Below are 12,174 nucleotides of genomic sequence, written 5' to 3'. Positions count from 1 at the left end.
GATCTCGTTTAGTGATTGATGTATATTTTTGAAAAATAATTCAGTTTTTAGCTGAAAAATGTGTTATGAAGTTTGAAAAAGGCAAATGTTATGCCATTTTCGACCTAGGTTGATGATTTTTCGCTCGGTTTAAGCGAAACTTTGAGTAAACTTGAAATTTTTAACTCGAAAATGCTCGAAAAAAAAGCACAAATAACTCTATCCTCGACTTAATTTAGCGTTTTTGGCCGAAATTTCGCAAAATAATTACGTTTCTGAGTTAAAAATGGGCTGAAACCGTTGAAAATGATGCGAAAATTTCTGCATTTTTTGAATCGATTTGGCTTAATTTCTAGCTCAATGACGTACTTAATCACTCGAAAAACAAAAAAGTAACAAATTTTCAACATAAATTACTGATTTTTGGTTTATTTTTGACCAAATTTTGTAAAATAATTGGTTTTACGACTTAAAAACGGTTGTAAAAAGAAAAATAATTATTCTTTTTTGATTTCTGTTAGAGTTTTTTATAACAAATCTTTAGCTCAAAAATGTGCTTAACCACTCGAAAACGCAAAAATGTCTCGTTTTCAACCCAAAATTGTTGAATTTTTGGCTAGTTTTTAACTGAAAAACATACTCAAAATGACACCGTTTCGATCTAATTTGATGTTTCTTTGGCTTATTTTTGACGAAATTTGTAAGATAATTTTGACTCAAAACTGAGTTAAAACGCCCGAAAAGTAAAAAATAACACCATTTTTCACGTAATTTGATGAGTTTTCCATGAAGTTAAACAGCCTTGTTTTTCTAAAATTATTTGTTCAAAATAAAAAATCCTTTTTTTTAGAGTTTCACCTCAATTTTCAATGTGTACCGCACGGAAGAGCTCCCATCTCTCCAATCCTCAACTTCAGTCTGCAAATGCGAAATCTACGAATCGGAGTTAAGAATCTGCACGTCTGAAATCGAAGTTTTAAAATCGGCCCTCGTCCAAATCCGCAGTCAAGTCGAAATCCGTAAAACCTACGACGAAGAAATCAGTCTATTGAACGCTCAACTTGCCCAACTCAAGTCCGAATTCTCCTCAATTTGCGCCCTCAAAACCGAATTGGACGATTTGAAGCAACGTCTCAGACAACCTCCGCCTTGTACTCCTCCACCGCCGCCTCCACCACCTCCTCCGCCACCTCCATCAGCCCCGAAAACCATCGTCCCAAAACCGAAAAAATCCAACAGTAAGAGTAATAAGGAGAATTCGCGGCCAATTATCTCCCTCGATGATATTCTTAAAGTGAAGTTGAAGAAAACAACGGTGAGGTGAATTTTTTGAGGGTGTTTTGAGGTGAATTGAGGTGTTTTAGGAGCGACCGACGCCGCATAGAAGAAATACGCAGCCGATGGTCTCGATGGAAATGTTGAAACAAGTGAAGTTGAAGCCGCCCTCAAGACCTCAAACGCCGGTTGGTGAGACGAGTCCGAATTCGAGTTTGACGCGATTGTTGAGTGAGAAAACCGTAAAGGTTAAGAGGTTAAGGAGGGTTGGGGGTTACAGTTTTGATGATGTTTGTAGACGAAACCAGCTGGCGAGGCAAGAGAGGGAGAGGACAGTCAGCTGAATGGAGTGAATTGAGGGGGTTTTACCCCTCAAAACAACGGTATTTTATTTCGAGTTATTTTTTTATATTGTTTATTATGAGTATATGTATATGGCGATTTTAAGACATTCTATTTTTATTAATTTTATTGAAGGTGGTTTTGAGGAATTATGCAACGAAATACTCAATTTTGGATCTTATTGTGATATATTTAAATAATAGAACTTTATCAAGACAATGATGCTTTATTTAACTCCTGATTCTTAAGAATTTTTAATCGAAAGCAAGGATTTTTTGTTCAATTTTTTGGAATTTTCAACTTTAAACATACTGAATTCCGCCTAATATTTCAAAAAATAGGAAAATTTTCACTTTTAAAAATGTGGTCATGTGATCCTAATACTTACTCCTGATATTTCAAAAAATGGCGGGTAATTTTCAGTTTTAGAAATAGGAAATACCGCCTCGCTGATACTAACTCCTGATATTTCGAAAAATAGCGAAATTTCCCATTTTAAAAATGTGGAATACCTCCTAGCGTTCATGTGATCCTATTATTACCACTGATATTTCGAAAAATGGCGGGAAATTTTTAATTTTAGAAATAGGGAATACCTTCTCACGTTCATGTAATCCTGATACTAACTCCTGATCCGGAAAAAACAAAATTTTCACTTTTAAAAAAATATGAAATACCTCCTCGTGTTTATGGGATCCTGATACTTACTCCTGGTATTTCAAAAAATCACAAAATTTTCAATTTTTAAAAATATGGAATACCTATTCACGTTTATGTGATCCTGATATTTTTTGCCCCACTTTTTTTGTTACCACAAGCAATTTTTACTGAAAATTGTGAAAAATTTCGACTCCTGAAGATTCCCTCGCGATGATTAGTACCAAAACATCGCTCCCATCATAAATAAAACACTTCAAAAATATAAAAATTGTATTTTCTCGCCACTTATACAAATGCCTTATATCAAAGAATAATACTATATACACATCCACAAATGTCACACATCAAGCCCTATTGAAATAAATTACGTATCAGTCACGCCTTCAATCTCTTATCAACCAGCTTAATATCCCTCACTTGCAAATTCTTATCACTTTTCGCGGCGAACTTAATCAGCGCTTGTGTCGAAATCTGCAACGAATGTCTGCAATCCAACCTCACTAAACTCTCACACTTGGCCAAATGTTCCAAACTGGTCTCAGTGACCAACTTCGAGTGACTCAGATCGAGCGTGACCAAACTGGCGACCGTATTCGCCGGCTTGGTCGTCAACTGCGCAATCCCCGCATCGCTGATCCTCGGACACAGACTCAGACTGAGATGCTGCAAGTTGGGCAAATACTGAGTCACATACCGCATCGCAATGTCGGTAACATCGGTCCCTGCAAGCTTAAGCGTCCGCAAATTGCGAAACCTGATCTTCTCGTCGGCCAAACCGCGGCGGGAGTCGTTATTAGGCCCCAGGATCTCCCTCAAGGCCGCATCGTTGAAATCCGAGATGAAACTGAGATCCAAGTGTTGCAACACCGCTGAGTGGTTTGTACGCAATGAGATGGCCGTTTTCACATTGACACTCACAAGAGTCAACTCTTTGAGATTACTGAGTCTTTGGATGAGCCACGGGAGTTGGAACTTGTTGATGTGACACCAGTCGAGTCTGAGCACTTCCGGTTGCCTCCGGACCACCCCTTTGAGGATATCGGACGAGATGTGTTTCCGGTTGAAGGCCATCACCCGCCACAACACCGGATCGATGGAATAAGTGGCCCAAGTCTTGCACACCAACGCACAACTCAACAAGTCCTTCGGACTCAAATACTTGAAAACGTTCAAAATGCAGCGCTTATCAAGCGCTAGATTATTCGTGGGGAGGGGATTCATCATCAAGATGGGGGCCGGCCGCACCACCACCATGGGTTTTTTCAACAACTTCGTCGAATTGCTCGCGATTTGGTGGGCGAGTTGCATGCGAAACGCCGTTTTGCGAGGGAGATCGTTCGTTTGGGTTTTGCTCGTTTCGATTTCCACGGCCCCCTCGCTGCTTCGACGCTTCTTGATCGGGAGGAGGTCCTTGTTGTCTTTATTGTCGTTTTCGCTACCCGAGTCCGAGTAGTGCTCCTGGTGGAGTTTGGCGTCGAATGCGCTCGATGCGTCCGAACTTATCGACATTCGACGCATGTCGCTGGATTTCTGACGGGCGCGGAAATGACGAGGGCGGTAGTCGGTGTTTTTGCCCAGTTTGCAGCACATGGGGCACTCCCATGAGTTGGGCATGTCTTCGTTGATGTAGCCGGTGAAGTCGGGACAGAGGCGTTGCACGCATGAGGGGTGCGCGATCTCGTAGCAAACCTGGGGGAAAAAAAATTAAAAATTAGTATATTCAATTTTGGTGGATGCGCCGGGTCGGTCTATAATTGGTTGCATAACCAATCAAGTCTGGCGGAAGCCGAAAAAGTGACGTAACTTTAAAAACAAATTTCATTTTGATTTTGATTGGCGATTAATTTAGATATAATAAATTACTGAACAATTGTTTGGTTCCACCGGACTTCAAATTTTTGACACTTCCTGAAAATCTATTGTAAACCAAGCTTTAACGTCAAATTTGACATTTCAAAACTAGTAAAACGTCAATTTGTGACATTAAATGAAAGTGAGGTTACGTTTTACACATTATGTCAGCAGAATGACCTTGCTCTTCCATTTTTTTGTATTTACTGGCACTCGGTAGTAATAAATACAATAAATAGATTAATATGAAACAAAGAAAAAGACCGAAAATCTGAAACTTGTCAAATTAATAATTACAAATGATTAATTTTACGACAAAACGGAAATTTTTTTGTAAAATATTTAAAAAAAAAAATTGGTTAACATATTAAAATTTGTTATACATAACTGAGAACTGAGAAAGCAAAACACTAATAATATTACATTTTTAATTTTTTGAATTGGTGTCATAGATGATACACATAAAAAACAAAATTTTGAAAAAAATTGTCGAAGTTTTAGTTTTTTAAACTTTTTATTTAGTTCTTCATGACAGAAAATATTATTAATTAAATATTATTAATTTTTACTTTTTAAATTGGTGTCATACATGAGAAAAAAAAATTTTTGAAAAAATTGGTACGTTTTTGTTTTTTTTTATCTTTTTTATAACAATTGAATAAAAAGTTGTTTAATTCTTTTAATTTACTAGAAATAAGAAGGCCTTAACGTCGTCAAATTTGATATTTCAAAACGTCAAAATTACGGAAAAGCAGTGACAATAAATTGAAAATGTGCTTACTACCTAAAGGCCGTTTTACACTTAATTTCAACAGAATGACGTTGCTGTCCCATTTTTTTTGTACTTTCTCGCAATCGGTACAATTAAAAAAAATATTATAGTAGTTTTTGTTTATTTTAATAAGTTGATTATTATTGTTGTGTTTTTGGTTCGTAGCCAATCACCTTGACGTCATATCAAGCAAGCCGGAGGTTTGTTTAATCGTACTACTGTAAAAGGCACAAAAAATGGTGTATTAATATGTAATATTCAAATTATTTTGTGACGTTGCGAATTATGCAATCCCGAACAAAGTCTTTTTAGACCGGAATTGTTACGAAATGGTTTTTGTGCCGTTTTTGAGGAAATTATTACAATAATAAGTCAGTCTTAGTCAAGCTCTCGTACGAATCACTTGTCCGGATAAATTACTACTTATTATTTGGTGATTCAGTGCGAAATCGTGTTGAAATGAGAACTGTACACACATTACGTGTGTGTTGTGTATTTTCGAGTGTCTAATAGACATTTAGTAGTGCCAATGGGGAAAATGGAGGAAGCAATCGTGCTACAAGGATCCGGATTAAAGGGTAAGTTTTAATTTTTAGAAAATTATATTTAAATTTTATTTAATATTTTCAAATAATTTAAAAACACGTACTGATTTTGTGTTTCTTTATTTTCAGTAGGTCCGTTTAAGAAGCAGAAGCAAATTGCTACAAAGAGTAGCAGAAGAAGATGCCATAAAGGTTAGTGCATTTTATTCTTTTATTTTTACTTTTGTTTATTGCAAAGTGAAGTGTGAAAACTTGTGATTTTTGAGTGCAACAGTAAGTAAATATTTGTTAAATTATGAATAGAAATTAGTTGTTATTGCCTTTGCCAAGTCTCGCACAGTAACTTCCACTTGTGGGAGGTAAACATACTCTTTCCTTCCTTGTAATACAAAATATTTCTAGTAAATCGAGTTAAAAGTTTTTGATTGAATTGTTAATTAGTGGCTCCTTGAAGTGGTGATTTTTCCGCTATTTTTGGCAAAAGTTCGTGAAATAATTATGTTTTCGGCAAAAAAATACTAAAACACTGAAAAAATGCAAAAACAATGTTATTTTGGAACTAATTTGGTAACTTTTCGGTACAGTTTAGCAAAGTCTCACGAAAAACTGAGTTTTTTTGCTCAAAAACTGGCTAAAATGCTTCAAAAATGTAAACAATAGCACATTTTTATAAAATTGAGTATTTTTCAGCTTATTTGTGACGAAATATCGCGAAATAATTGCGTTTCCGGTTGAAGAACACGCTAGAACACTCGAAAAAGACAAAAATAATTGTGATTTTCGGGTCATTTTTGACCAAATTTTACAAAATTGTAGCATTTCTATGCAAAACGTGCCTTTTTATTTTGGATGAAATTTATTATTGAGTTCCTGGCTTAAAAACGTGTTAAAACAGGTAAGAAAGGCAAAACTAATGCCATTTTCCACCTAATTTAGTGTTTTTGGGCTTATTTTCGATGAAACTTTGGAAAATAATTGTGGTCCCAGCTCAAAAACGCAGTAAAACGCTTAAAAAAAAAGAAGAAACAAGTAATTTTTGACCTAATTTGGGTTAGCTAAATTTTGCAAAAATAACAGCATTGACGATGTAATTTTACTGTTTTTCGACTTGTTTTTGTCGAAATTTGTCGTTTTTAACTGAAAAACGTCCTAAAACGCTCAAAAGAAGCAAAAAAAAGACAAGTTGATCATTTTTCGCCGCCTTTAAGCGAAATTACGTGAACAATTCACATTTTAACGCCTAAACGCCGAGAAAAAGCACAAATATTAATTTTCTGGCCCTGTTTAGTGTTTTCTAGCTTCCTTTTGACAAAATTTTGCAAAATAAGGGCTTTTCTGACACAATAATGGCCCACTAACTAGTGGTAAAAACAAATTTGAAACGATTTAGTGAAATTTGTAGGAAAAAAAATTGATTTTTAGCTCAAAAACGTGCTTAAACACTCGCAAACGCAAAAGTGACTCGTTTTCAACTTTATTTTTGACGAAATTTGGCGAAATAATTGTATTTTTTGACAAAAAAAACGGCAAAACTTGTTTTAATGCTTGCATTTTTTCTAATTAATTTATTTAGAAACTTGAATACCTACGAATATTTAAAAAAGGAGAAAAATCATTTTCTCGTCCGTTTCCATTGTTTCAACCCACGAATTAATAAATTTTCCTTGGAGAAAACCTGTCGGGATGTTTTCTTTTAAGAAAACGAAGCAACGATAAAAAATTCATAAGAAATCAACTCGAAATTGCGTTCCGAAAACGAGACAAACAATTTCGTTTGTCGATTAAATTTAAATAAATAATTCAGTGACAAAATTTTGGGTAAAAATAACTTCACCGACATATCCACCTTTTTATGACATATTGACAGGGATAAATCCCCGGGGAACTCCCGTTTCGGCGAGTGAAAAATAAAAATAATACAAATAGTGCTATTTCTAATGTAATTAACGATTAAAAAAAATTATTTCAAGCTAATTTATGTTTTTTGGTTTAGTTTGGATGAAATTTGTTATTGAGTTCCTCGTTTAAGAAACGTCTTAAAACGGACAAGAAAGGCAAAACTAATGTCATTTTCGACCTAATTTAGTGTTTTTCAACAAAACTTTGGAAAATAATTGTAGTTGTAACTCAAAAACGCACTAAATTTTTGACCTAATTTACCGGTTTTTGACCTGATTTAGCTAAATCTTGCAAAAATAACACCACTGACAATGTAATTTTACTATTTTTCAAGTTGTTTTGTCAAAATTTATCGTTTTTAACTGAGAAACGTCCTAAAACGCTCAAAAGAGCAAAAATAATGCCATTTTCGACCAAAGTTGACAATTTTTTGCCCCTTTCAAACGAAATCTCGAAAAAAAAGCACATTTTAACGCCTAAACACACGAGAAAAGCACAAATAATTATTTTCTCGGCCTTTTTTAGTGTTTTTTGGCTTCTTTTCGAACTAATTTACGTTTATTTTGGTTCAAAAAAACATTTGCCCCTAATCTGATGATTTTACAGTCATTTTTGACTAAATTTTACATTGCATTTCTAGCTAAAATGCACACAAATAAGTTGCTCTAAAAAGGTAAAAATAGTGCTATTTTTAATGTAATTTGATGAGTTTTAGTCAGTTTAAGCGGAATCTCCCAAAGAAATGAAATTTTTGTGCAAAACGTGCCTAAACGAATAAAAAAAAAACAAAAAATTATTTCAATCTAATTTATGTTTTTTTCTTTTTTGGTTTAGTTTGGTTGAAATTTGTTACTGAGTTCCTCGTTTAAAAAACGTCTTAAAACGGACAAGAAAGGCAGAACTAATGTCATTTTCGACCTAATTTAGTGTTTTTGGAATCATTTTCGGCAAATAATTGTGGTTCTAACTCAAAAACCCACTAAATTTTTGACCTAATTTACCGAAATTTAAACGTCCTAAAACACTCAAAAGGGCAAAAATAATGCCATTTTCGATCAAAGTTGTTATTTTTCGCCCCGTTTAAGCAAAATATCGAGAAAAATTCACATTTTAATGACTAAACGCCCGAGAAAAAGCACAAATAATTATTTTCTGGCCTTGTTTAGTGTTTTCTGGATTCCTTTTGACGAAATGTTGCAAAATAAGGACTTTTCTGACACAATAATGACCTATGAACCGGTGGTGAAAAGCAAAAATTTAATTTTTTTTTAAACGATATAATAAAAAATTTGGCGGAGAAAACTTAATTCTTGTTCAAAAACTGCTTAACACTCGAAAACGCAAAAATTACTCGTTTTTAACCCAAAATTTTTGATTAGTTTTTGACAAGCGATGTAATTTCACTGTTTTTTGACTTGTTTTTGTCGAAATTTGTCGTTTTTAACTGAGAAACGACCTAAAACGCCCAAAAGAAGCAAAAATAACGCCATTTTAGACCCAAGTTGATCATTTTTCGCCCCATTTAAACGAAATATCGAAAAAATCACATTTTAACGTGTTAACGCCCGAGAAAAAGCACAATTAATTATTTTCTGGCTTTGTTTAGTGTTTTCTAGCTTCCTTTACAAAATTTTGGAAAACAAGGGCACAATAATGGCATATTAACCAGTGGTAAAAAGCAAAATTATAAATTTTTTGAAACGATTTAGTAAAAAAACTTATTCTTAGTAAAAACGTGCTTAAACACTCAAAAGTGACTCGCTTTCAATTTGATTTTTGACGAAATTTGGCGAAATAATTGTTTTTTTTGGCTAAAAAAATCTCTAAAAAACGGCAAAATATGTTATAATGCTTGATTTTTTCTAATTAATTTATTTAGAAACTTGAATATTAATATGTACTTAAAAAAGAAAAAAAACCTCATCTTACGACACTTTAAACTACCAAAAAAACGTTAATTTACTCCAAGAAAATCGGCTTTCACGCCCCTTTCCATTGTTTCAACCTACGAATTAATACATTTTCCTTGGAGAAAACCTGTCGGGATGTTTTCTTCTGAGAAAACGAAGCAATGATAAAATATTCATAAGAAATCAACTCGATATTGCTGGAGGAAAAACGAGACAATTTCGTTTGTTGATTAAATAAAAAAATTATTTTATTTAAATAAAGGTGTCAGAACTCGCGACCCAGAGAAAAACTTCAAGTACAGTTGGAGACAAAATACTTTGATCGTCACTTTTCTGACACTTGTGTAATTCAAGCTTTAACGTTAAAATGATTGACAATTTCAAATTAATGACAGCTATTATATTTTCTTATCAAAAATATGTACATACAACTTGTCAATTATGATTGACAGTAGCTAAAAATAAGGTTAACAGTCCTAAAGCATGCTTTACAATTTAATGTCACTCAAGTGACATTGACGACCAAAGTATTTTGTCTCCAACTGAACAATAAGATACCAGAAACATGAAAAAAATGTTTAAAAAATGCTATCTGTCAAAAAAAAATTGACATTTATTTTTTGACATTTGACATTTTTTAATTTTTATGTATATTTAATGATACTGATGACCTTGTACACAATTCAGTGACTAAATTTCGGGTAAAAATAACTCCACCGACATTTCCGCCTATTTGAAAATAAACCACCCGAAATCCTTTATGACATATTGACGTAAATCCCCGGGGAACTCCCGTTTCGGCGAGTGAAAAACGCTGTATTTCGCTTCGATAGCCCCACTCACCGAGCACTCCATCAGATTGCTGGCACTCTCGCACCGCTGGGGCCCCTTTTGCAGCGGCGTCACCGGCGTCTGATTCCACCCATCGAGTCCACAATGCACACAAGCGGCGGTCACCGGCAGCATCGGCTGTAGACACTGTCGCATATTGCACGTCTGTTTGGCCCTTCCAGGGCCCCCGAACTTCACCATATCCAAACAGAAACTGCACTCGCCGCAATCGCTCCTCTGACACGCTTCGCATTTCTTGCAACGGGTGCGTCGCCGTCGCGGGCCCCCTTTGTCGGCCCCCAGGCCCGATTTCGATTTGAACGCCGGTTTGGGGGCGCGGACGCCGTTCGATTTTGCGTACGGACGCGGGTAGAGGGATCGACGCTCGTGGTCCTCGGGCAGCCAGAGAATGGGGCGACCGGTGATGGCGAGCTCGCGACTGTCCTGACGGTGATGGCCGATGAGGGTGCGCACGTCCTGGATTAGCGAAACGGGATCGCGGATCAGATCGGGGACGTTCTTCTTGTTGGCGGGGAGCATGTGCAAAAACATGACGATTTCCTGGGGGCAAAACAAGATTTTTTCACATGGTGTATAATTGGTTGCATACACATCATTATACTTTTCATATTAATGCCCATCAAGTAGAGTTATTAATGTCATTCAGAACAACTCTTTGTTAATTGAATTGTTTTTACTGTCTCAAAAACTGGGGTACACATAGTTCTTTGAGAAAATAATTATTGAGGAAGATTGAGGTTAGGATTGTTTGAATTTTCGCATGGGTGCCACCTTAAAATGATTCCTTTCAACGACTACTTCGATGCATGAATGCGAGTAGTTTTTCGGGAATTTAATACGTGATGTATAATTGGTTGCATACCTACACCAAGGATTTATTTTCATTCCGTCTAAGCGAAATTTGGAAAAAAGGCACTTTTTAACTTAAAATGTGCCTACATGTCTGGGAAAATACACAAATAATTATTTTATCGGCTTTTTTAGTGTTTTTTGGCTTCTTTTCGACAAAATTTTGCAATACATTTACTTTTCTGACAAAAAATGGGCTATTAATCGGTCGTAAAAAGCAGGAATTATAAATTTTTATTAAAGTTTTTTAGTAAAGTTTTGCGAAAACAAACTTAATTCTTAGCTCAAAAAAAAAAACATGTTTAAACACTCGAAAACGCAAAAGTGACTCGTTTTCAACCTTATTTTTAATGAAATTCGAACTGAAAAAAGACAAGTGTATTTTTGGCTAAAAAAAAATCTCTAAAAGACGGCAACACATGTTGGAAAAAACGTGTTAAAACGTGTGAGAACGGCAATACTAATGTCATTTAATGTTTTTTGGGATTATTTTCGACAAAACTTTGAAAAATAATAAATAAATAAATAATAATAATAAATAATAAACGCACTAAAACGCTTTAAAAAAAAAGTAGAACCAATTCATTTTTGACCTAATTTACTGATGATTTGCCCTGGTTTAACTAAATCTTGCAAAAATAACACCACTGACGATGTAATTTTACTATTTTTCGAGTTGTTTTGACAAAATTTATCGTTTTTAAATGAGAAACGTAATAAAACGCTCAAAAGAGCAAAAATAATGCGATTTTCGACCAAAGTTGACAACATTTTGTCCCTTTCAAACGAAATCTCGAAAAAAATCACATTTTAACGCCTAAACACACGAGAAAAGCACAAATAATTATTGTCTCGGCCTGTTTTAGTGTTTTTTTGGATTCTTTTCGAACTAATTTACGTTTATTTCGATTGAAAAAACATTTGCCCCTAATTTGATGATTTTTAGAGGTCATTTTTAATTAAACTTTACAAAATTGTTGCATTTCTAGCTAAAATGCAAACAAGTCGCTCTAAAAAAGTAAAAACAGTGCTATTTTTAATGTAATTTGGTGAGATCAGTCAGTTTAAGCGGAATCTCCCAAAAAAATTAAATTTTTATGCAAAACGTGCCTAAACGATTAAAAAAAAAACAAAAAATTATTCTCAACCTGTTTTTTGGTTTAGTTTGGATGAAATTTGTTATTGAGTTCCTCGTTTAAAAAACGGCTTAAAACGGACAAGAAAGGCAAAACTAATGTCA

The 12,174-nt window shown here is 34.7% G+C and overlaps 2 protein-coding genes across 4 annotated transcripts in view; one reads left to right on the top strand and one right to left on the bottom strand.

Annotated features, from left to right (window-relative positions):
- Nucleotides 1-1,810, top strand: part of LOC123008660 — an 8,342-nt gene extending 6,532 nt beyond the window's left edge. The window contains exons 2-4 of one of the 2 annotated variants that reach the window (XM_044404593.1): nucleotides 830-1,294; nucleotides 1,344-1,496; nucleotides 1,553-1,810. In XM_044404593.1, coding sequence (XP_044260528.1) covers nucleotides 830-1,294; nucleotides 1,344-1,496; nucleotides 1,553-1,612 — 678 coding nt within the window. In that variant the 3' untranslated portion in view covers nucleotides 1,613-1,810. Of the gene's footprint in view, nucleotides 1-829; nucleotides 1,295-1,343 lie in introns of both variants that reach the window. The other variant, XM_044404591.1, reaches the window with a different exon arrangement.
- A 702-nt stretch (nucleotides 1,811-2,512) lies between these two features.
- LOC123008404 (jmjC domain-containing histone demethylation protein 1) overlaps nucleotides 2,513-12,174 on the bottom strand; it is a 24,213-nt gene continuing 14,551 nt past the window's right edge. For both annotated transcript variants that reach the window (XM_044404186.1, XM_044404187.1), the window contains exons 4-5: nucleotides 10,077-10,625; nucleotides 2,513-3,945 (exon numbers count right to left, since the gene is read on the bottom strand). In XM_044404186.1, coding sequence (XP_044260121.1) covers nucleotides 2,632-3,945; nucleotides 10,077-10,625 — 1,863 coding nt within the window. In that variant the 3' untranslated portion in view covers nucleotides 2,513-2,631. The remainder of the gene's footprint in view (nucleotides 3,946-10,076; nucleotides 10,626-12,174) is intronic.

Source organism: Tribolium madens, unplaced genomic scaffold (assembly GCF_015345945.1).
Source record: "Tribolium madens isolate multiple individuals breed KSU strain unplaced genomic scaffold, Tmad_KSU_1.1 Scaffold_71;HRSCAF=194;Tcas5.2_LG6, whole genome shotgun sequence".
NCBI classification, from domain to species: Eukaryota; Metazoa; Arthropoda; class Insecta; order Coleoptera; family Tenebrionidae; genus Tribolium; species Tribolium madens.
The sequence above is the reverse complement of the archived record's forward strand: the minus strand, read 5'-3'. Positions and strand labels throughout refer to the sequence as shown.